At 61.0% G+C, this 24,339-nt stretch overlaps 1 protein-coding gene across 1 annotated transcript; it reads left to right on the top strand.

The window, feature by feature from the left end:
* Positions 1 to 5,041: 5,041 nt before the first annotated feature.
* On the top strand, positions 5,042 to 22,700 carry LOC137458830 (keratin, type II cytoskeletal 6B-like). Its single transcript, XM_068170120.1, has 9 exons — positions 5,042 to 5,758; positions 9,224 to 9,438; positions 11,121 to 11,181; positions 11,817 to 11,912; positions 15,548 to 15,712; positions 16,685 to 16,810; positions 17,987 to 18,207; positions 19,443 to 19,471; positions 20,917 to 22,700. Exons 1-9 carry the CDS (start codon positions 5,186 to 5,188, stop codon positions 21,309 to 21,311), a joined length of 1,881 nt encoding a protein of 626 aa, XP_068026221.1. The 5' UTR covers positions 5,042 to 5,185; the 3' UTR covers positions 21,312 to 22,700.
* Positions 22,701 to 24,339: the final 1,639 nt, after the last annotated feature.

Below are 24,339 nucleotides of genomic sequence, written 5' to 3'. Positions count from 1 at the left end.
AGCAAGATCTGCCCTCAGCTGTGATCTTCATTGAGACACAGAAGGCATCAGGTTGGAAGGGACCCTGAAAGCTCACCTAGTCCAACCCCCCTGCAGGCAGCAGGGACAGAGAGCCATGGAGTGGCTGAGGTTGGAAAGGAGCTCAGAGGTCATGTGCTGCATGGAATCACAGAAGGGATTGGGCTGGAAGGGACCTCAGAGGTCATCTGCTGCATGGAATCAGAAGGGTTTGGGCTGGAAGGGAGCTCAGAGGTCATCTGCTGCATGGAATCAGAAGGGTTTGGGTTGGAAGGGAGCTCAGAGGTCATCTGCTGCATGGAATCACAGAAGGGTTTGGGTTGGAAGGGACCTCAGAGGTCATCTGCTGCATGGAATCAGAAGGGTTTGGGCTGGAAGGGAGCTCAGAGGTCATCTGCTGCATGGAATCAGAAGGGTTTGGGCTGGAAGGGAGCTCAGAGGTCATCTGCTGCATGGAATCAGAAGGGATTGGGTTGGAAGGGAGCTCAGAGGTCATCTGCTGCATGGAATCAGAAGGGTTTGGGCTGGAAGGGAGCTCAGAGGTCATCTGCTGCATGGAATCAGAAGGGTTTGGGCTGGAAGGGAGCTCAGAGGTCATCTGCTGCATGGAATCAGAAGGGTTTGGGCTGGAAGGGAGCTCAGAGGTCATCTGCTGCATGGAATCAGAAGGGTTTGGGCTGGAAGGGAGCTCAGAGGTCATCTGCTGCATGGAATCAGAAGGGTTTGGGCTGGAAGGGACCTCAGAGGGCATCTGCTACATGGAATCAGAAGGGTTTGGGTTGGAAGGGAGCTCAGAGGTCATCTGCTGCATGGAATCAGAAGGGTTTGGGCTGGAAGGGAGCTCAGAGGTCATCTGCTGCATGGAATCGGAAGGGTTTGGGCTGGAAGGGAGCTCAGAGGTCATCTGCTGCATGGAATCAGAAGGGTTTGGGCTGGAAGGGAGCTCAGAGGTCATCTGCTGCATGGAATCAGAAGGGTTTGGGCTGGATGGGAGCTCAGAGGTCATCTGCTGCATGGAATCAGAAGGGTTTGGGCTGGAAGGGAGCTCAGAGGTCATCTGCTGCATGGAATCAGAAGGGTTTGGGCTGGAAGGGAGCTCAGAGGTCATCTGCTGCATGGAATCAGAAGGGTTTGGGCTGGAAGGGAGCTCAGAGGTCATCTGCTGCATGGAATCACAGAAGGGTTTGGGTTGGAAGGGAGCTCAGAGGTCATCTGCTGCATGGAATCAGAAGGGTTTGGGTTGGAAGGGAGCTCAGAGGTCATCTGCTGCATGGAATCAGAAGGGTTTGGGCTGGAAGGGAGCTCAGAGGTCATCTGCTGCATGGAATCAGAAGGGTTTGGGCTGGAAGGGACCTCAGAGGTCATCCAGTCCAACCCCCTCTGCAGTAAGCATCCAGATCAGGTTGCCCAGAGCCTTGTTGAGCCTCCCCTTGGATACCTCTAAGGATGAGGCCTCAGCCACCTCCCTGGGCAGCCTGCTGCAGCCTTCCACCAACCCCCATGGCAAAGAAATTGCTCCCCAAACCAGCTCAGGCTGCTCAGGGCCCCACCAAGCCTGAGCTCCAATGTCTGCCTGGCTGACAGAGCCCTGCAGTGAGGCAGCAGAAGGAACTTTCTCTGCCTCCAAGCAAAGCCCCAGAAATCTCTCAAGGAATTGTAATTAAGTCAGCAAGAAACCTTCTCATTAAGAGCCACTGTGGGATCACTTGGTGGCAGGCAGGTGTGTCACAGGGGAGGGAAAAGTGACTCCAGCTGACATTTCTCAACCTGTTTGTGACACCCTCTCCTCTCCTCTCCTCTCCTCTCCTCTCCTCTCCTCTCCTCTCCTCTCCTCTCCTCTCCTCTCCTCTCCTCTCCTCTCCTCTCCTCTCCTCTCCTCTCCTCTCCTCTCCTCTCCTCTCCTCTCCTCTCCTCTCCTCTCCTCTCCTCTCCTCTCCTCTCCTCTCCTCTCCTCTCCTCTCCTCTCCTCTCCTCTCCTCTCCTCTCCTCTCCTCTCCTCTCCTCTCCTCTCCTCTCCTCTCCTCTCCTCTCCTCTCCTCTCCTCTCCTCTCCTCTCCTCTCCTCTCCTCTCCTCTCCTCTCCTCTCCTCTCCTCTCCTCTCCTCTCCTCTCCCTTTCCCTCCCCTCCTCTCCCCTCCCCTGCTTTCCCCTCCCCTCCTCTCCCCTCCCCTGCTTTCCCCTCCCCTCCCCTCCTCTCCCCTCCCCTCCCCTCCCCTCCCTCTCCCTCCCCTCTCCCTCTGCTCCAGCTGCAGTCACATCCCCCCCAGATGCTGACCTCAGTGGGTATCTTCCCCAGGCACATCCTGCACAGCAGATCCCTGCCTGCAGCCCAGAAAGCAGCAGCAGAGGCTCCTGGCATGGCTCAGGTCGGAAGGGACCTCAGAGCATCATCTCCTCCAACCTCCCCACCGTGCCCAGGGACCCCTCCCACCAGCACAGGGTTGCTCAGGGCCTCATCCAGCCTGGCCTTGGACACCTGCAGCCACAGCCACAGCCTCCCTGGGCAGCCTGGGCCAGGACTCCAGCAGCCTCACCCCAAACTACTTTCTCCTCCTGCTCAGCTGCAACCTCCTGGGCTCCACTTCGTGCCCCTTGCCCCTTGGCCTGGCCCTGGGCACCACTCAGCAGAGCCTGGCCCCTGCCCCTCGCCCCCCACCCTGCAGATGTTTTGTAAGCATCGCTCAGATCTCCTCTGAGCCTTCACTTCTCCAGGCCAAGCAGCTCCCAGGTCTCCCATTGCCACCCCTGGGTGTATTGAAAAGCTGCCTTAGGTCTGGAGGGGCTGGAAGGTGTCCAGAGCAGGGCCAGGAGCAGGAGCAGAGGGCTGGAGCTGAGCACAGCCTGAGAGAGTTGGGCTTGTGCAGGCTGGGGAGAAGGCTCCCAGGAGACCTTCTGGTGGCCTCCCAGGGGCTGCAGGAAAGCTGGGGAGGGACTTTGGAGGCTGTGAGGGAGGGATAGGACTGGGGGGGATGGAACAGAACTGGAAGTGTGGAGACTCAGCTTGGCTGTGAGGAAGAAGCTCTGCCCCAGGAGGGTGCTGAGAGCCTGTCCCAGGCTGCCCAGGGAGGTGGTGGAAGCCTCCTCCTCATGCCTGGAGGTGCTGAGGGCCAGGCTGGAGGTGGCTGTGAGCAACCTGCCGTGGTGTGAGGGCTCCCTGGGCATGGCAGGGGGTTGGGACTGGCTGAGCCCTGAGCTCCCTTCCAGCCCTGAGAGCTCTGTGGTCCTGTGGTGCCCAGGGTCGTGCTGCAGGGGTGTCCCTGCCAGACTCGGATGCTGCCTGCCCCTGAGCAAGGTCTTTCCCACCCACGGTGCTCCTCCAGGGGGCACAGGGAGCCCAGCTGCAGCAGGGCCTCGACTCCATGCCCCTGAGCTCCCCCCCCGAGCCCCCTTGACCGGCTCCATCCTCGGCTCCATCTCACACAGGGGGGGAAGTAGAGAGAAGCCCCAGCCCAGCCCCTTCAGATCCCCCAAGCAGCATTTTGGGGCCAAACCAGGGACTTTTGGGGCCGAACCAGGGACTTTTGGGGCTGAACCAGGGACTTCTGGGGCCAAACCAGGGACTTCTGGGGCTGAACCAGGGAAGCTTGGGGCCCAACCAGGGACTTTTGGGGCCAAACCAGCTATTTTATTCTATTCTATACTATTTTGGGGGCCAAAGCATTGGTTTTGGGACCAAACCAGGGATTTTTGGGGCTGAACCAGGGATGCTTGGGGCCAAACTAGGGACTTTTGGGGCTGAACCAAGGACTTTTGGGGCTGAACCAGGGACTTCTGGGGCCAAACCAGGGACTTTTGGGGCTGAACCAGGGACTTTTGGGGCCGAACCAGGGACTTTTGGGCTGAACCAGGGACTCCTGGGGCTGAACCAGGGACTTTTGGGGCCGAACCAGGGACTTTTGGGGCAGAACCAGGGACTTCTGGGGCCGAACCAGGGACTTTTGGGGCTGAACCAGGGACTTCTGGGGCTGAACCAGGGACTTTTGGGGCAGAACCAGGGACTTTTGGGGCCGAACCAGGGACTTTTGGGGCTGAACCAGGGACTTTTGGGGCTGAACCAGGGACTTCTGGGGCTGAACCAGGGACTTTTGGGGCTGAACCAGGGACTTCTGGGGCTGAACCAGGGACTTTTGGGGCTGAACCAGGGACTTTTGGGGCTGAACCAGGGACTCCTGGGGCTGAACCAGGGACTTCTGGGGCCGAACCAGGGACTTTTGGGGCCGAACCAGGGACTTTTGGGGCCGAACCAGGGACTTTTGGGGCTGAACCAGGGATGCTTGGGGCCAAAGCAGGGACTTTTGGGGCCAAACTAGGGACTTTTGGGGCCAAAGCAGGGACTTTTGGGGCCAAACCAGGGACTTCTGGGGCCGACTCGCTGGGATCCAACCCCGTGGGATCTGACCACCACATCCCCCAGGAGCCTTGGTGGGGCTGGAAGCCAGACATGGACCCCCCCCCAACCCCATCCCGCTCCACCAGGCCACCACCCCCCTGCCCGCCGCAGCCTGGCCACGCAAGCAACGCTGAGGAGAAGGCTTCCCCCAGCTGCTTGGGCAGGGCCACCTTCCTCCTCCTCCTCCTCCACCATCTCCAGCGGTCATTGCTCAAGAAGCAGCCCCCTGGGACGAGGAGAAGAGTCTGAGGGGTGGAGGGGAGGGCAGGAGGTCTCTCTGGAGGGCTTGCCCGGAACGCCGCCGCGGCGCAGCCCGGCCGTGCAGCGGGGGCCCAGGGGTTAAAAACCCCCTTGGAAGGCTTTGCCTCGACTTCTAATTACACAATAAGGAAGCAGATTAATGAAGCCAAATGCGAGGCCTGAACCTGAAGCTTGCAAGCCAAGCAGTTTAGCTTAATTTCCCCCTTCTTCTCGCAGCGAGGTGGAAGCCTTTGCTGCGGCTGGGTAGAGGTTGGAAGCCAATTCCTTTGCTGCCAGGCAGGCCAAACCCAGCGGAGAAATTAAACTGGGTTTGGTTTTTGCTGCTGCTTTTGCATCCCAGGCACCTCCTCGAAGGTATAAAAGGCGCAGGGCAGCGCCTGGGAGAAGCCAAAGGAGCTCTCCTCCTCCTCCTCCTCCGCCGCTCCTCGCTCCTCGCTCTCCTGCCTCGCTGCCCAGCTCCAGGTCCTCCTCATCCTCATCCTCATCCTCCTCCTCCTCCTCCTCCACCACCGCGGCCATGAGTCGACAGTGCTACACCTCCAGCTCCTTGCTGGGCAGGAGAGGCTTCTCCTCTGCCTCTGCCGTCTGTGCCCTGGGTAGGGGCAACGCCAGCTCGGCCTCCGTCTGCCAGCCGGTGGGCAGGAGGTGCGGGCTCGGGGCCGGCTTCAGCAGCCGCAGCGTCTGCGACCTGGGCAGGGGGCAAAGGATTTCCTTCGGGGGCAGCTGCCGGGGCGGCGGCGGCGGAGTCGTCTACGGCGGGGCCGGGCGCTGCGGCCTGGCTTACGGAGGAGGAGGAGGAGGAGGTCGCTTCGGCGGCGTGGGCACCGTCGTGGGCTTCGGGGGCTGCGGCGCCTACGGAGGGCTGGGCGGCTACAGGGGGCTCGGGGACGGCGTGGCCGTGGGAGGCTACGGCGGCGGCGTGGGGCTGGGCGTCGGAGGGCGATCCGAAGGCATCCGGGGAGTCAGCATCCACCCGGAGCTCCTCAAGCCTCTCTGCGTGGGGGTTGACCCCGAGGAGTGCCAAGTGAGGACCCACGAGAAGGAGCAGATCAAGAACCTCAACAACCAGTTCGCCTGCTTCATCGACAAGGTGAGAGCCGGCGCCCCCCGCCCCGGCCCCGGGGCTCCGCGGGGACCCTCGGCGGCTGCTCCTCCTGGCAGCCGCCCCTCGCATGGGCTGCAGGGGATGGCAGCCTGCGGCGCAGGAGGTTCCCCCTCGGCTCCAGCAGGAGCTGCTGCACCGGGAGGGTCGCAGAGCCCTGGAGCAGGCTGCCCAGAGAGGCTGTGGAGCCTCCTTCCCTGGATGTGTTCCCGGGGGACCTGTGCTGGATTCTGTGGTCCTGCCCTGGCAGGGGGTTGGACTGGAAGATCTCCAGAGGTCCTTTCCAACCCCTGACATCCTCAGAGGTCCTTTCCAACCCTTGACATCCTCAGAGGTCGACATCCTCAGAGGTCCTTTCCAACCCCCAGCATCCTCTGAGCCTGTGAGCTCCCAGCAGAGCCAACCCTGGCAGCCAGCAGAGGTTGGTTTGGGGCCAGCCTTGGCTGCAAGGCTGCAGCAGCAGCAACACAAATGGCAGAATGAGCAGAGGGGGACCCAGGGAAGGCTCCTTGAGAACAGAAGGGAAAACTTCTGCCCTGGGAGGCTCCCAGAGCCCTGGAGCAGGCTGCCCAGAGAGGTTGTGGAGCCTCCTGCCCTGGATGTGTTCCTGGGGGACCTGTGCTGGGTTCTGTGCTCCTGGCAGGGGGGGTTGGACTGGATGACCTTCAGAGGTCCCTTCCAAGCCCTCACATCCTCTGGTCCTGTGATCCTGATGGACCCTGGTGGTCCTCAGCTGGAGACTGTTGGGATCTAAGCCTCCCCACTGAGGCTCCCACATTGGGGTTTGACCTTTTGGTGGGCACCAGCCTGCTAGAGAGCTGCAGCAGGAGCACAGTGCAGGGAGGCAGTGAGTCCCAAGCTGTGAGAGAAGGGCTGGAGACATGGAAATAGGAACAGGCAAAGGAGGAGGTTTGGTCACAGATGAGTTCTCTGCCATCCCCAGCGCAGCTCTCTGAACTCCAGAGGACTTCTGCACCTTGGGAGTAGGCTCTGGGCTCCATCAAGGAGATGTAGGAAGGGATGTCTGGGCAGAATCAGAGAGCCCTGGAATGGGTTGGGTTGGAAGGGAGCTCAAGGCTCAGCCAGCTCCAAGCCCCTGCCATGCAGAGAGGCAAAGGAAGAGGCTGCTCAGCACCTCTGGGGAGGGCAGGAGGTGGCTGTGCTGGGCCAAGATTAGAGACTGGTTCAGAGAATCATGGAATGGATCTGGGTTGGGAGGGAGCTCAAAGCTCAGCCAGCTCCAAGCCCCTGCCATGCCCAGGGACACCTTCCCCCAGCCCAGGCTGCTCAGGGCCTCATCCAGCCTGGCCCTCAGCACCCCCAGGGAGGAAGCAGCCACAGCCTCCCTGGGCAGCCTCTGCCAGGCTCTCCCCAGCCTCACTCTCAAGGCTTTCTTCCTCCTCTCCACTCTCAATCTCTCCTCTCCCAGCTCCAATCCATCTCCCCCCATCCTGTCCCTCCCAGCCCTTGTCCCAGGTCCCTGTCCAGCCCTCCTGGAGCCTCTTCAGCTGCTGGGAGGCTTCTCTAAGGTCTCACTCTAACCAATGTCTTCCTCCTCTCCAGCCTAAATCTCCCCCTGGGAGATGACCAACTCCAACTTCCCTCTTCCTCTGCACCCTGAATGAAAGACTTTGGTGGCTGCCACTTTGATCCCTCCCTGGTTTCCATTCCTGGTCCGAGATGAGCTACAGGAAACCATTCTGCCAATGGCAGAGAGCTCTTGGCTCTGTCTGATCTTGATTCTGGGTTGTCTCTTTTCCTTCTGAGCTGTTCTGCAGCTGGGAAAAACCAGACCAGCTCTTACCTCCTCTTCCTGCCATTTGGAAAGACAAAACCTGCCCCTGATTTATTCATGCCCCAGAAAGCTCCTCCAGAGCTCTTTAATCTAGGAGTGAAAGGCATGAGAAACATCCAAGGCTGGAGCTGGAATCAGATGCAGGCAAATGAGAGCCTGGATGGAGCTTTGAATGCCGTCAGGGCTCATCAGAGGAGGCAGTGGAGGGGTGGCAGGGGGAGAGGTGGTGCTGGCTTGGAGCTGAGATTTGCTTAAGCAGAGGATTGGCCTCACCACAGCGTTGCTCAGCCTGTGCTGCAAGTCCTGGGTGGGACCAGGTTCAGCAGGGAGGAGATGCTGCTCTCCCTCAGCTCCTCTCCATTTGCATGTCTCATTTTATGCTGATGTGGTTCTCAGTCTTCTCCTTTTGGAAGTGGAGAGCTTCCCAAGTGCCTCTCAGGCCCAGGTGGAGCTGTGGCATGAGAAGCAGAGAACTTCCCAAGTGCCTTAGTCTGGGACCAGGTGGAGTTGCTGCATGAGCAGTGGAGAACTTCCTAAGTGACTTAGTCTGGGACCAGGTGGAGTTGTTACTCAAGTGGAGAATCATCCAAGTGCCTTACTTTAGGTCCAGGTAGATTTGTTGCATGAGAAGTGGAGAACCCTCCAAGTGCCTTAGTCTGGGACCAGGTGGAGTTGTTGCATGAGAAGCAGAGAACTTCCCAAGTGCCTTGGTTGGGGACCAGGTGGAGTTGCTGCATGAGCAGTGGAGAACTTCCTAAGTGACTTAGTCTGGGACCAGGTGGAGTTGCTGCATGAGCAGTGGAGAACTTCCCAAGTGCCTTAGTTCAGGCCCAGGTGGAGTTGCTGCATGAGCAGTGGAGAACTTCCCAAGTGTCTTACTTTAGGTCCAGGGAGATTTGTTGCTTGACAGGTGGAGAACCCTCCAAGTGCCTTAGTTTCGGACCAGGTGGAGTTGCTGCATGAGCAGTGGAGAACTTCCTAAGTGCCTTAGTCTGGGACCAGGTGGAGTTGTTGCATGAGAAGCAGAGAACTTCCCAAGTGCCTTGGTTGGGGACCAGGTGGAGTTGTTACTCAAGTAGAGAACCATCCAAGTGCCTTAGTTTGGGACCAGGTGGAGTTATGGCATGAGCAGTGGAGAACTTCCTAAGTGCCTTAGTTCAGGCCCAGGTGGAGTTGCTGCATGAGAAGCAGAGAACTTCCCAAGTGCCTTAGTGCAGGACCAGGTGGAGTTGCTGCATGAGCAGTGGAGAACTTCCTAAGTGACTTAGTCTGGGACCAGGTGGAGCTGTGGCATGAGAAGCAGAGAACTTCCCAAGTGCCTTGGTTGGGGACCAGGTGGAGTTGTTACTCAAGTGGAGAACCCTTCAAGTGCCTGAGTTCAGGACTAAGTAGAGTTGTTGCATGACCAGTGGAGAACTTCCCAAGTGCCTTACTTTAGGTCCAGGGAGATTTGTTGCTTGAGAAGTGGAGAACCCTCCAAGTGCCTTAGTTTGGGACCAGGTGGAGTTGTTGCATGAGCAGTGGAGAACCATCCAAGTGCCTTAGTTTGGGACCAGGTGGAGTTGTTGCATGAGCAGTGGAGAACCATCCAATGCCTTGGTTGGGGAGCAGGTGGAGTTCTTGCCTCACTCTCCTCCCTCCTTTTGCTTCCCCCCCAGGTGCGGCTGCTGGAGCAGCAGAACAAAGTGCTGACCACCAAGTGGGAGCTGCTGCAGCAGTATGTGCTGCCTGCTTCCAGGAGGAACCTGGAGCCTGTGTTTGAGAACTTCATCTGCAACCTGAGGAAGCAGCTGGAGTGTGTGCTGGGGGAGAGAGAGAGGCTGGAGAACGAGGAGCGTTGCCTCAGGGACCTGGTTCAGGAGTTCAAGTGCAAGTGAGTAGCAAGCAGAGGGAAGCTGCAGCCCAGAGCCTGGCCCTGGCTGCTGCTCCTGAGCCTGAGAGCAGAGCAGCTGCAGCCCAGAGCCTGGCCCTGGCTGCTGCTCCTGAGCCTGAGACCAAGGCAGCTGCAGCCCAGAGCCCAGCCCTGGCTGCTGCTCCTGAGCCTGAGAGCAGAGCAGCTGCAGCCCAGAGCCCAGCCCTGGCTGCTGCTCCTGAGCCTGAGAGCAGAGCAGCTGCAGCCCAGAGCCTGGCCCTGGCTGCTGCTCCTGAGCCTGAGAGCAGGGCAGCTGCAGCCCAGAGCCCAGCCCTGGCTGCTGCTCCTGAGCCTGAGAGCAGAGCAGCTGCAGCCCAGAGCCCAGCCCTGGCTGCTGCTCCTGAGCCTGAGAGCAGAGCAGCTGCAGCCCAGAGCCCAGCCCTGGCTGCTGCTCCTGAGCCTGAGAGCAGAGCAGCTGCAGCCCAGAGCCCAGCCCTGGCTGCTGCTCCTGAGCCTGAGAGCAGGGCAGCTGCAGCCCAGAGCCCAGCCCTGGCTGATGCTCCTGAGCCTGAGAGCAGAGCAGCTGCAGCCCAGAGCCTGGCCCTGGCTGCTGCTCCTGAGCCTGAGAGCAGGGCAGCTGCAGCCCAGAGCCCGGCCCTGGCTGCTGCTCCTGAGCCTGAGAGCAGGGCAGCTGCCCTGGGTGGGTCCAGCAAGTGGGGCCCAGGGAGGGGAGGAGGGCAGCAAGAGCAGTGCTGGGCTGGTTTCCCCTGCTGGGGTCCCCTGGCTGCCCCTCTGAGGCTGTGGTGGACTGGGAGACCTCCCCAGCTGCAGAGCCTCCCGCGGCAGAGGGGCAGGGAACCACTTTCCCTCCCCCTGGGGCTCCTGCTCAGCACCGCGGTTGGCTCTATCAGATCTCTCACCACCTCCTGTGCCTGTGGCTCCCCCACATCTCCTCCCCATGCTGCCACAAACCCCTCAGCCTCTTTGCCTGCACCCCAGGCCCTCTCCAGCGGGGTTCCCAGAGGGAATGTTGGAATGGTTTGCTTTAAGCTAAGCTGCAGCTGCTCCTCAGCAGCTCCCTGCCTGCCCTGCTGAGCCATCCCGCAGGACGCTGGCTGCTGGCACCCAGCAGGGGTTCAAAGGCAAATGCTTTGTGCAGGTTCAGCCAAGCAGCTCAGAGGCTTTTCTCTGCTGAGCCAGCACCCAAGGAGGTCAAACTCCTGGAGTCATCTTGGGAGAGTTCTCCTAGGTGCCAATGAGTTGGTCAGCAGCTCCTGGCTTTCCTTCCCCTCGCAGCTGGGAGCCGCAGAGGTTGCTCAAGCTCCTGACCTTCCCTCCAGGCTTTCTTGGCCACAGCTGCCCCACAAACACCCAGGGCAGAGTCCTGGCTGCTCCAGCAGAGGAGGATCAGAGAGAGCAGCAGGGCTGGAGGGAGCAAACCCAAGCCTCCAGCAGAGGTCCAGGGCTTTGCTTTTCTAGTGGCTTGGCCTCCTTTCTGCCACCTCACTGCAGACGCTGCCGGCGTGGACGGCTTCAAAGCGCTGGGTGGGGACGAGCCAAAAACCAGAGAGGAGCCTCAAAGGCACTGGGGAGAGGCTCTGGCTTTAAGCACACACTCCCCACGGTCTCCACTGGTCACTGGGGTGGTGGGGAGGGCACCTCTGGGGCTCTGCATCCCACCCCTCTCTCCCTTCCTCCTGCAGGTATGAGGATGAGATCAACAAGCGCACGGCTGCTGAGAACGAGTTTGTGGTCCTCAAGAAGGTGAGAGCCTGGGGCCAGGGCCAGGGGGAGGAGGGAGAGGGAGAAGAGGGCCAGGGAGAGAAGGGCCAAGGAGAGCAGGCACAGGAGTACCAAGGAGAGCAGGGGGAGAAGGGCCAGGGGGAGCAGGGAGAGGAGGGCCAGAGGGAGCAGGGAGAGGAGGGCCAGGGGGAGAAGGGAGAGCAGGGGGAGCAGGGCCAGGGGGAGCAGGGAGAGGAGGGCCAGGGGGAGCAGGGAGAGGAGGGCCAGGGGGATCAGGGCCAGGGGGAGCAGGGAAAGGAGGGCCAGGGGGAGCAGGGCCAGGGGGAGCAGGGAGAGGAGGGAGGGGTGCCAGGAGTGTGGGCAAAACCCTGGGGGTGAGGCCAGGGAGAGGAATGGGAAGTCCTGGAACCATGACTCTGCCTGAGCCCTCGGCAGGTAGCCCCCAAGCAGAGGGAACCCAAGGGACCTGGAGGAGCCCTCCCAGGCTGGGGAGCGCCAACAACACAACTCCAGAGCCTGAGGGCTGGAAATCACAGAGCCATGGCAGGGAGTGGGTTGGAAGGGGCCTCAGAGGTCATCCTGCTGCAGGGAGGGCTCCCCCACAGCAGCTCCTCCTCGCTTCACCTCTCCTCACCCAGCCTGTGCTGTCTCTGCAGGATGTGGACTGCCTCTACCTGACCAAGGAGGAGCTGGAGGTGAGGGTTGGACTCCTGAGGCAGCAGCTGGAGTTCTTGAAGTGCATCTATGCTGAGGTAAGAGCTCCCAGCCCCCTGCCCTGCAGCTCCTCCGAGCTCTAACACCAAAACTAAGCCCAGGGACAGGCAGCTCCCCCCCCAGATCCTGGCATTTCATCCCCCAAATCTGATCCTCCTTGCATGGCTTTGTCCCCACCCCCACTGCAGACCCTTGGGGCAGGCTGAGGCTGCTCTTGGTTGCTCTCTGGCTCCAGACCACCCCTCAAATTCCAACCCAAGCCACCCCTGGCACCCAGCTGAGCATCTCACTCTCCACAACCCCAAGCATTTTGGAGACTCATGGAATGGTTTGGGTTGGAGAAGGCCTCCAAGGTCATGGAGCCCAACCATCAACCCACCCCCAAATTCCCACCAAGGTCATGGAGCCCAACCATCAACCCACCCCCAAAACCCCTCCAAGGTCATGGAGCCCAACCATCAACCCAACCCCAAAACCCCTCCAAGGTCATGGAGCCCAACCATCAACCCACCCCCAAAATCCCTCAATGATCATCCAGGCCAACACCAACCCACCCCCAAAACCCCTCCAAGGTCATGGAGCCCAACCATCAACCCACCCCCAAAACCCCTCCAAGGTCATGGAGCCCAACCATCAACCCACCCCCAAAACCCCTCCAAGGTCATGGAGCCCAACCATCAACCCACCCCCAAAACCCCTCCAAGGTCATGGAGCCCAACCATCAACCCACCCCCAAAACCCCTCCAAGGTCATGGAGCCCAACCATCAACCCACCCCCAAAACCCCTCCAAGGTCATGGAGCCCAACCATCAACCCACCCCCAAAACCCCTCCAAGGTCATGGAGCCCAACCATCAACCCACCCCCAAAACCCCTCCAAGGTCATGGAGCCCAACCATCAACCCAACCCCAAAACCCCTCCAAGATCATCCAGGCCAACACCAACCCAACTCCAAAATCCTTCCATGATCATCCAGGCCAACATCAACCCAACCCCAAAATCCCTCCAAGATCATCCAGGCCAACACCAACCCAACCCCAAAACCCCTCCAAGGTCATGGAGCCCAACCATCAACCCAACCCCAAAACCCCTCCAAGATCATCCAGGCCAACACCAACCCAACTCCAAAATCCTTCCATGATCATCCATGCCAACACCAACCCAACCCCAAAACCCCTCCATGGTCATCCAGGCCAACATCAACCCAACCCCAAAACCCCTCCAAGGTCATGGAGCCCAACCATCAACCCACCCCCAAAACCCCTCCAAGATCATGGAGCCCAACCATCAACCCAACCCCAAAACCCCTCCAAGATCATCCAGGCAAACATCAACCCAACCCCAAAACCCCTCCATGGTCATCCAGGCCAACACCAACCCAACCCCAAAACCCCTCCAAGATCATCCAGGCCAACACCAACCCACCCCCAAAACCCCTCCATGGTCATCCAGGCCAACATCAACCCAACCCCAAAATCCCTCCAAGATCATCCAGGCCAACACCAACCCAACCCCAAAACCCCTCCAAGATCATCCAGGCCAACACCAACCCAACCCCAAAACCCCTCCAAGATCATCCAGGCCAACATCAACCCAACCCCAAAACCCCTCCAAGATCATCCAGGCCAACACCAACCCAACCCCAAAACCCCTCCAAGATCATCCAGGCCAACACCAACCCACCCCCAAAACCCCTCCATGGTCATCCAGGCCAACATCAACCCAACCCCAAAATCCCTCCAAGATCATCCAGGCCAACACCAACCCAACCCCAAAACCCCTCCAAGATCATCCAGGCCAACACCAACCCAACCCCAAAACCCCTCCAAGATCATCCAGGCCAACATCAACCCAACCCCAAAACCCCTCCAAGATCATCCAGGCCAACACCAACCCAACCCCAAAACCCTTCCATGGTCATCCAGGCAGCCAAAGGGCCCCAGAGCTGCTGCCCCTGGGGGAGTCAGAGCCCAGGGAGCTGCTGGAGCAGCCAGAACCCCCCAGCTGCAGTCACTCCAGGGGCTCCACCAGGGTCCTCCTCCCCCCTTCCTTCAGGAACTCCATGCAGCAATCCCATCCTGGGCCCCCAAAGCAGGGCCCAGCTGCCAGAGTCTGTGTGGCAACCAACCAGCCCCCTGCAGACCCCCAAGCTCATGGGGGAACCTCCCCCACCCCTCCTTGCTCCAGTTGGGTGTTGATGAGAGTTCCTCCCCCTCCCCTCCTTGCTCCAGTTGGGTGCTGTTGGGAGGTCCTCCCCCACCTCTGTGTGCTCCAGTTGGGTGCTGATGGGAGGTCCTCCCCCACCCCTCTGTGCTCCAGCTGGGTGCTGTTGGGAGGTCCTCCCCCACCCCTCCTTGCTCCAGTTGGGTGTTGATGAGAGGTCCTCCCCCACCCCTCCTTGCTCCAGTTGGGTGCTGATGGGAGGTCCTCCCCCACCCCTCTGTGCTCCAGTTGGGTGTTGTTGGGAGGTCCTCCCCCACCCCTCTGTGCTCCAGTTGGGTGTTGTTGGGAGGTCCTCCCCCACCTCTCCTTGCTCCAGTTGGGTGCTGTTGGGAGGTCCTCCCCCACCCCTCCTTGCTCCAGTTGGGTGCTGTTGGGAGGTCCTCCCACACCCCTCTGTGCTCCAGTTGGGTGCTGATGGGAGGTCCTCCCCCTCCCCTCCTTGCTCCAGTTGGGTGCTGTTGGGAGGTCCTCCCCCTCCCCTCCTTGCTCCAGTTGGGTGCTGTTGGGAGGTCCTCCCCCACCTCTGTGTGCTCCAGTTGGGTGCTGATGGGAGGTCCTCCCCCACCCCTCCTTGCTCCAGTTGGGTGCTGATGGGAGGTCCTCCCCCACCCCTCCTTGCTCCAGTTGGGTGCTGATGGGAGGTCCTCCCCCACCCCTCTGTGCTTCAGTTGGGTGCTGATGGGAGGTCCTCCCCCACCTCTGTGTGCTCCAGTTGGGTGTTGTTGGGAGGTCCTCCCCCACCCCTCCTTGCTCCAGTTGGGTGCTGATGGGAGGTCCTCCCCCACCCCTCTGTGCTCCAGTTGGGTGTTGTTGGGAGGTCCTCCCCCACCCCTCCTTGCTCCAGTTGGGTGCTGTTGGGAGGTCCTCCCCCACCCCTCCGTGCTCCAGTTGGGTGCTGTTGGGAGGTCCTCCCCCACCCCTCTGTGCTCCAGTTGGGTGCTGTTGGGAGGTCCTCCCCCACCCCTCTGTGCTCCAGTTGGGTGCTGTTGGGAGGTCCTCCCCCACCTCTGTGTGCTCCAGTTGGGTGCTGTTGGGAGGTCCTCCCCCACCCCTCTGTGCTCCAGTTGGGTGCTGTTGGGAGGTCCTCCCCCACCCCTCTGTGCTCCAGTTGGGTGCTGTTGGGAGGTCCTCCCCCTCCCCTCTGTGCTCCAGTTGGGTGCTGTTGGGAGGTCCTCCCCCACCCCTCTGTGCTCCAGTTGGGTGCTGATGGGAGGTCCTCCCCCACCCCTCTGTGTTCCAGTTGGGTGCTGATGGGAGGTCCTCCCCCACCCCTCCTTGCTCCAGTTGGGTGCTGTTGGGAGGTCCTCTCCCACCTCTCCTTGCTCCACTTGGGTGCTGATGGCAGAACCTCCCCCCCCACCCCCTCCTGCTTCTCCCCAGCCCCTCCTTGGCTGGGGGCAGGTGGTTTGGGCTGGCTGAGGGCAGGGGTGAGCTGGGCTGGCTGTTGCAGGAGAGAGCTCAGCTGGACTGCCAGCTGTGTGACACCTCTGTCATCGTGCAAATGGACAACAGCCGCGACCTGGACATGGAAGGCATCATCAAGAGCGTGGAGTGCTGCTACGAGGAGATTGCCCAGAAGAGCAAGGCTGAGGTGGAGGCTTTCTACCAAACCAGGGTGAGTGTCCCCAGCCCCAGCCAGCCCCGTGGCCACCAGCCCCCCAAGGACCCTTTCTGTCCTCTGGGACTCAGCCCCAAGCCACCCCACAGCCCCTTGGCCACCAGCCCCCCAAGGACCCTTTCTGTCCTCTGGCACTCAGCTCCAAGCCACCCCACAGCCCCTTGGCCACCAGCCCCCCAAGGACCCTTTCTGTCCTCTGGCACTCAGCTCCAAGCCCCCCCACAGCCCCTTGGCCACCAGCCCCCCAAGGACCCTTTCTGTCCTCTGGGACTCAACCCTAAGCCATCCCACAGAGGTTTGCCCATGGCACAAAGCCCAACCCATGCTGAAAGCTGAGCTTGGAGGCTTGGCTGTGAGCACAGCAGGTCCTGGTGTGGCTTCAGAGAGGCCTCCTCTGTGCACCTCCCCTTCCCATAGGGCACTCAGGACCTCCCCAGAGTGAGTGTTGCCACCCCCAGCTGGCCCCGTGGCCACCAGCCCCCCAAGGACCCTTTCTGTCCTCTGGGACTCAGCTCCAAGCCACCCCACAGCCCCTTGGCCACCAGCCCCCCAAGGACCACTTCTGTCCTCTGGGACTGAACCCCAAGCCACCCCACAGCCCCTTGGCCACCAGCCCCCCAAGGACCACTTCTGTCCTCTGGCACTCAGCCCCAAGCCACCCCACAGAGGTTTGCCCATGGCACAAAGCCCAACCCAGGCTGAAAGCTGAGCTTGGAGGCTTGGCTGTGAGCACAGCAGGTCCTGGTGTGGCCTCAGAGAGGTCTCCTCTGTGCAGCTCCAGCAGGAGCACCTCCCCTTCCCATGGGGCAAACCCTCAGGGCCTCCCCAGAGCTGCCATCCAGGCTGGGCTGAGGTCAGGTCTCGGTGCTCCCTTGGGAGCATCAGCATCAAGGAGGCTCTGGAGAGGCTCCACCTCGCCTGGGGGCGCTGCTGGGGGTGTTTCAGTGCCCTCCTCTTCCCATGCCATAGCTGGAGGAGCTCCACAGCAGCAGGGGCAAGTTCTGTGATGACCTGAGGAACAACCAGAGCGAGATAGCTGAGCTCAACAGGATGATCCAGAAGCTGCAGTGCGAGTCAGACAACGTCAAGAAGCAGGTGGGGGCAAGGCCTGGGTGCTGCCTGGGCAGGGGGGAGGGCAACTTCTCCAGCCAAGGCCTTCACCTGAGCTGCAGAGAGCCTCCCAGCCCAGCTCCAGCTGATGCTTTGTAGCTCCTCTTCTGCTGGTGGTGCAGGAAGGAGCAGCACTGAGCCTCACAGGGACACCCAACTCCTCCATCCATACAGCTTGGCCACCACATGTCGGCCACCACATGGCCACCATCCCCATCCCCTTCACCCCAGACCCACCCCATGGCCACCACCCCCACCCCCTTCACCCCAGACCCATCCCATGTCCACCATCCCCATCCCCTTCACCCCAGACCCACCACATGTCCACCATCCTCATCCCCTTCACCCCAGACCCACCCCATGTCCACCACCCTCATCCCCTTCACCCCAGACCCACCCCATGGCCACCATCCCCATCCCCTTCACCCCAGACCCACCACATGGCCACCACCACCCCCTTCATCCCAGACCCACCACATGTCCACCATCCTCATCCCCTTCACCCCAGACCCACCACATGGCCACCACCACCCCCTTCATCCCAGACCCACCCCATGGCCACCATCCCCATCCCCTTCACCCCAGACCCACCACATGTCCACCCCCATCCCCTTCACCCCAGACCCACCACATGTCCACCCCCATCCCCTTCACCCCAGACCCACCCCATGTCCACCACCCCCATCCCCTTCACCCCAGACCCACCCCATGTCCACCCCCACCCCCTTCACCCCAGACCCACCCCATGGCCACCACCCCCATCCCCTTCACCCCAGACCCACCCCATGTCCACCCCCATCCCCTTTACCCCAGACTCACCCCATGTCCACCACCCCCACCCCCTTCCCCCCAGACCCATCCCATGTCCACCATCATTCCCCTCACCCCAGACCCACCCCAGGTCCACCACCCCCACCCCCTTCACCCCAGACCCACCCCAGGAGTCCACCCTGGTGGCCTTCATCCCAGCCAGCTTGGCCACCACACGTCCACCCCCATCCCCCTCGCCCCATCCCCCTCGGCCATGAGGGAGGGGTGTGTGTCCCCCCACCCCTTCAGCCTAGGCTCTCTGGCAGCCCCCAGCTGAGGAGCAAAGGGGGTGCAGGAGGGGCCTTGTGCAGAGGCCTCCTGACCTCCCCCCTGGGCCCTGGCGGCCCCCAGATCGCCGCCCTGCAGACAGCCATCTGCGACGCCGAGCAGCGCGGCGACTGCGCCCTCAAGGACGCCCGGCAGAAGCTGATGGACCTGCAGACGGCCCTGCAGCAGGCCAAGGACAAGATGGCATGCCTGCTCAGGGACTACCAGGAGCTGCTCAACGTCAAGCTGGCCCTGGACATCGAGATTGCCACCTACAGGACCCTGCTGGAGGGAGAGGAGAGCAGGTAGGGGCCGGCCGCGCCTTGGAGCCCGGCAGGGAGAAGCCCAGCGCCAGAAGGCAGAGCTGGGGGGCGGCCACCCGGGGGGGGCAGAGGGCACCTTCACCTCTTTTCCCTCCCCAGGGGTGCAGAGAGGTCCTTGGCTCCTTTTCCCTCCCCATGGGTGCAGAGAGGTCCTTGACTCCTTTTCCCTCCCCATGGGTGCAGAGAGGTCCTTGGCTCTTTTTCCCTCCCCAGAGGTGCAGAGAGGTCCTTGGCTCCATTTCCCTCCCCATGGGGGCAGAGGGGACCTTGGCTCCTTTTCCCTCCCCATGGGGGCAGAGGGGACCTTCACCTCTTTTCCCTCCCATGGGTGTAGAGAGGTCCTTGACTCCTTTTCCCTCCCCATGGGTGTAGAGAGGTCCTTGGCTCCTTTTCCCTCCCCATGGGGGCAGAGGGGACCTTGGCTCCTTTTCCCTCCCCATGGGGGCAGAGGGGACCTTCACCTCTTTTCCCTCCCATGGGTGTAGAGAGGTCCTTGACTCCTTTTCCCTCCCCATGGGTGCAGAGAGGTCCTTTCCCCTTTTCCCTCCCCATGGGTGCAGAGAGGTCCTTGGCTCCTTTTCCCTCCCTATGGGTGCAGAGAGGTCCTTGGCTCCTTTTCCCTCCCCATGGGTGTAGAGAGGACCTTCCCCCCCTTTTTGCCTCCCCATAGGTGCAGAGGGGACCTCCACCCTTTTCCCTCCCCAGGGATGCAGAGAGGTCCTTGAGTCCTTTTCCTTCCCAAGGGGTGCAGAGAGGTCCTTGACTCCTTTTTCTGTCCCCCTAAGTGCAGAGGAGACCTCCACATTATTCCCTCCCCATGGGTGCAGAGAGGTCCTTTCCCCTTTTCCCTCCCCAGGGGTGCAGAGAGGTCCTTTCCCCTTTCCCCTTTCCCCTTTCCCCTCCCCAGGGGTGCAGAAAGGTCCTTTCCCCTCTTCCCTCCCCATGGGTGCAGAGGGGACCTTCTCCCCTTTTCCCTCCCCATGGGAGCCACATGCAGCCACATCCCCTGCTCGTGGAGGATGGGAAGTTAAGATGCTGATGGGGCCTGGGGAAGGGGGATCCAAGGGGCTTTGGTGGCCAGTTTGGACCAAACCTGGGAGGGTGGAGGAGCTGCAGTGCCTGCAGGCTTCCTGGGGGGGCAATGGGAGGGCAGCTCCTCTGTTTGCTTGGGGGTCTGAGGAGTGAAAACCTCCCTGAGACCTTTCTCTTCCCAACAGGATATGCACCGGGAACCCTGTCAGCGTAGGTAAGAGGATGAAGCTTTCCCCTCCTTGCCCTCCAAGTCCTCCAAGCTCAGAACTTTCCTCCTTGGTCCTTCAAGCTCAGAACTTTCCTCCTTGGTCCTTCCAGCTTAGAACTTTTCCTTCTTGGTCCTTCAAGCTTAGAAGTCTCCTCCTTGGTCCTTCCAGCTTAGAAATCTCCTCCTTGGTCCTTCAAGCTTAGAAATCTCCTCCTTGGTCCTTCCAGCTTAGAACTTTTCCTTCTTGGTCCTTCAAGCTTAGAACTTTCCTCCTTGGTCCTTCCAGCTCAGAACTTTCCTCCTTGGTCTTTCAAGCTTAGAACTTTCCTCCTTGGTTCTTCCAGCTCAGAACTTTCCTCCTTGGTCCTTCAAGCTTAGAAGTCTCCTCCTTGGTTCTTCCAGCTTAGAAATCTCCTCCTTGGTCCTTCAAGCTTAGAAATCTCCTCCTTGGTCCTTCCAGCTTAGAAATCTCCTCCTTGGTCCTTCCAGCTTAGAAATCTCCTCCTTGGTCCTTCCAGCTTAGAACTTTTCCTCCTTGATCCTTCAAGCTTAGAAGTCTCCTCCTTGATCCTTCAAGCTCAGGAGTCTCCTCCTTGGTCCTTCAAGCTCAGAACTTTCCTCCTTGGTCCTTCCAGCTCAGAACTTTCCTCCTTGGTCCTTCAAGCTCAGGAGTCTCCTCCTTGGTCTTTCAAGCTTAGAATTTTCCTCCTTGGTCCTTCCAGCTTAGAAGTTTCCTTCTAAGTCATAGCATCAATTGTCAGGGTTGGAAGGGAGCTCAGGGCTCAGCCAGTCCCAACCCCCTGCCATGGGCAGGGAGCCCTCCCATTACAGCAGGTTGCTCACAGCCACCTCCAGCCTGACCTCCAGGCATGAGGAGGAGGCTTCCAGCACCTGCCTGGGCAGCCTGGGCCAGGCTCTCACCACCCTCCTGGGGAACAACTTCTTCCTCACAGCCAAATTCTTCCAGCTCAGAAGTCTCCCTCCAGGTCCTTGAAGCCTAGAAGTCTCCCTCTGGGTCCTTGAAGCCTAGAAGTCTCCCTCTGGGTCCTTGAAGCCTAGAAGTCTCCCTCTAGGTCCTTGAAGCCTAGAAGTCTTCCTCTGGGTCCTTCAAGCCTAGAAGTCTCCCTCTAGGTCCTTCAAGCCTAGAAGTCTCCCTCTGGGTCCTTCAAGCCTAGAAGTCTCCCTCTGGGTCCTTCCAGCTCAGAAGTCTCCCTCTTGCTCCTTCCAGCTCAGAAGTCTCCTTCTTGGTCCTTCAAGCTTAGAAGTTTGCTTCTAAATCTTTCAAGCTTAGAAGTCTCCTTCTAAGTCCTTCAAGCTTAGTCTCCTTCTCAGTCTTTCAACCTTTGAAGTCTCCCTCTAACCCCCTCGGGCTCGGGCTCGGGCTCGGGCTGCTGCTCCCGGGCTGGGCTCTCCCGGCCGCGGCAGTCACCGAAGCTCTTTCTCTCCCGCAGCTGTGGTCAGCGGCGGAGGCACCGTCGGGGAGTGCCGGTCCCTGTCGGGCCTGGGTGGCAAATGCTCCGTCAAGACCGGAGGGGCTGCTGGGGGGCTGGGGGTGGTCTCCTCCTTCGGCGTGGGCGGCGCCGGCTTCAGCACCCGCAGCGTGGATTGCCTGCCGCGGGTGGGGGCCGGCTTCGGGGCCAGGAGCGCCGTGAGCTGCGTGGGGAGGGAAGTGCTGACGGCCGACGGGGGGATCCAGTGCGCCCCGGCCGTGGGCACCTTGGGCAACGTGATGTGCGCGGGGGTGGAGCAGTGCAGCCCCGGGGCCGTCATCCTCCCCGGGCCGGGGGTGTGCGGCGCCGGCAGCAGGTACAGCACGGCCGTGCGGGTGGTCAGGACAACTCGGTAGGGGCCGGGGGGGAGCCTCCCAGCGGCGCTGGAGAAGAGAGTCAGCATTTCTGCAGTAAAAAGAAAGACCCCAACCCCTCCCCCAAACGAACCCAAACCCGAATAAAACTCAGCAGTATTGCCCCCTCCCCCCTCCTCCTCCTCCTCCTCCTGCCAGCTCCGGGGGGGGGTCACCCAACCATGCCAGCACAGCCCCACACAGCCCAGCTCCAGCTGCTCTGCCCACAGCTCCTTGCATGATCAACCCCCCACCTTCTCCTGCCTGCCCTTCTTGGGGGGACACACACACACACACAACAACTTCCCCCCATAGAATCAATCATAGAACTCTCAGGGGTGGAAGGGACCTCAAGGCTCAGCCAGTTCCAACCCCCCCCCCCCTCCCCTCCCCTCCTTGCCGTGGGCAGGGACCCCTCCCACCAGCCCAGGTTGCTCAGAGCCACATCCAGCCTGGCCCTGAGCACCTCCAGTGCCTCCTCCTTGGCTCTTCAGTCATAGATAGAATGGTTTGGGTTGGAAGGGACCTTCAAGGCCATCCCCTTCCAACCCCCCTGCCGTGGGCAGGGACCCCTCCCACCAGCCCAGGTTGCTCAGAGCCGTGGTCCAGACCTGGCTCCTGCTCAGCTCCTCAGCCACAGAATCATGGAGGGGGGCTGGGTTGGAGGGGAGCTCAAAGCCAGTTCCAACCCCCCCAGCGTGGGCAGGGACCCCTCCCACCAGAGCAGGTTGCTCAAGGCCACATCCAGCCTGGCCCTGAGCACCTCCAGTGCCTCCTCCTTGGCTCTTCAGTCACAGATTGATAGAATGGTTTGGGTTGGAGGGGACCTTCAAGGCCATCCCCTTCCAACCCCCCTGCCATGGGCAGGGACCCCCTCCCCCCAGCCCAAGGCCACATCCAAGCTGGCCTTGAAGACCCCCAGGCATCCACAACCCCCCAGGACAAGCTGCTCCAGGCCTCCCCTTCTCTGCTTGAGCCCCGCTGCAGCAGGGAGTTGTTTCCTCCTGCAGCTCTTGCATGAGGAATCCAGCTTGGCTCCTGCCAGCTGCAGAAGGAGGAAGCAAGGCACAGGCTGGAGCTGCAGGCTGGGTCCTTTCCCTGCCTGCAGCGAGAGCAGCAGAGGCCCTCGGTGCTGCTCAGGAGAAGGCTGGGGCTGGTCATGCCCCCTCCTCTTGGGCTGAGGTTCCACAGCAGCTGCTGGCAGGGCAGAGCAGAGCTGAACTCCACACCACCAGCACCTTGCCCTCCTCTCCTTAGCTGCATGGTGGTGGCCCCCTGGCTGCAGCAGACAGGTGGACTCCAGGCTTTCAGAGTGTCAGTGGACAGAGGTGGTTGTCCTTTGCTTGCTCCCAACTTGCAGCTGTACCTTCAATAAACTCTGTGCAGAATCCATGCCTCTGCCTCCTGGCCTTTGATTTCCTTCCCCTGACCTCTCCACAGCACAAATTCCAGGGGGCAGCCAGGGGAGTGTGGGCAGCAGGGAGCAAGGGAGGTTCTGCTGCCCCTCTGCTCTGCCCCCCAACCCAGGGAGGCCACAGCTGGAGGAGGCCTGGGGCCAGCCCTGGGCTCCCCAGCTGCAGAGGGCCAGGGGAGGGCTGGAGAGAGGCCAGAGGAGGCTGGGAAGCTGCTGGGGAGCCCTGGAGCAGCTCTGGGAGGAGCAGAGGCTGAGCCCTGGGGCTGAGAGCCTGCAGCAGAGCAGCCCCAGAGGGGCTCTGAGCAATGCTCAGCAAGAGCTGAAGGAGCTGGGGGGGGGCAAGAGGCTGGGGCTGGCAGCTGCTGAGTGGTGCCCAGGGGCAGCCCAAGGGGCAGAGAGTGGAGGGCAGGAGGAGAAAGCAGTTTGGGGGGAGGCTGCTGGAGGCCTGGAGCAGGCTGAGCCCAGGGAGGTTGTGGAGAGCTTCCAACCCCCCCTGGGCACTGTGCCCCTGGGCAAGCTGCTGGGGGGAGCCCTGCTGGGGCTGGGGGAGCTCCAGGGGTCCCTTCCAGCCCCTCCATGGTGGGGCTCTGGGATCTGCAATCCTGAACTCAAATCTCTGTTTCAGGCTCTCCTCTGAGAAGGCTGAGAGGAGATCTGAGCAATGCTGACAAAGGTCTGGGGGGGACAAGAGGCTGGAGCCAGGCTCTGCTGAGTGGTGCCCAGGGCCAAGGGGCACAAAGTGGAGCCCAGGAGGCTGCAGCTGAGCAGGAGGAGAAGGTTGTTTGGTGTGAGGCTGCTGGGGCCCTGGAGCAGGCTGCCCAGGGAGGTTGTGGAGAGCTTCCAACCCCTCCTGGCTGTGTTCCTGGGTGCCCTGCCCTGGAACACAGCCAGGGGGGGTTTGCTGATGACACCAAGCTGTGTGGTGCAGCAGACAGCTGGAGGGAAGGGAGGCCATCCAGAGGGAGCTGGACAGGCTGCAGAGGTGGGCACAAGCCAACCTCATGAAGTTCAACAAGACCAAGGGCAGGGTCCTGCAGCTGGGTCGAGGCAATCCCAGGCACAAATCCAGGCTGGGCAGTGAGTGGCTGGAAAGCAGCCCTGAGGAGAGAGACTTGGGGGTGCTGGTGGACAAAAAGCTCACCAGGAGCTCTCAGTCTGCACTTGCAGCCCACAAAGCCAATCAGCTCCTGGGCTGCATCAGGAGAAGTGTGGCCAGCAGGGCAAGGGAGGTGATCCTCCCCCTCTGCTCAGCCCTGGGGAGACCCCACCTGGAGTCCTGCCTCCAGTTCTGGAGCCCCTATTCCAAGAGGGATGTGGAGGGGCTGGAAGGTGTCCAGAGCAGGGCCAGGAGGATGAGCAGAGGGCTGGAGCTGCTCTGCTGTGAGGACAGACTGAAGGAGTTGGGGCTGTTCAGTCTGCAGAAGAGAAGGCTCCCAGGTGACCTCATTGTGGCCTTCCAGGATCTGAAGGGGGCTACAGGAAGGCTGGGGAGGGACTGCTCAGGATCTCAGGCAGTGCTAGGACTGGGGGGAATGGAATGAAGCTGGAGGTGGGGAGATTCAGGCTGGAGGGGAGGAGGAAGTTCTTCCCCATGAGAGTGGTGAAGCCCTGGAATGG

This window comes from Melanerpes formicivorus, unplaced genomic scaffold, assembly GCF_026170545.1.
Source record: "Melanerpes formicivorus ecotype bairdi unplaced genomic scaffold, bMelFor1.0.p_v2 SCAF_286, whole genome shotgun sequence".
Taxonomy (NCBI): Eukaryota; Metazoa; Chordata; class Aves; order Piciformes; family Picidae; genus Melanerpes; species Melanerpes formicivorus.
This window is presented reverse-complemented; position numbering and strand designations above follow the sequence as displayed.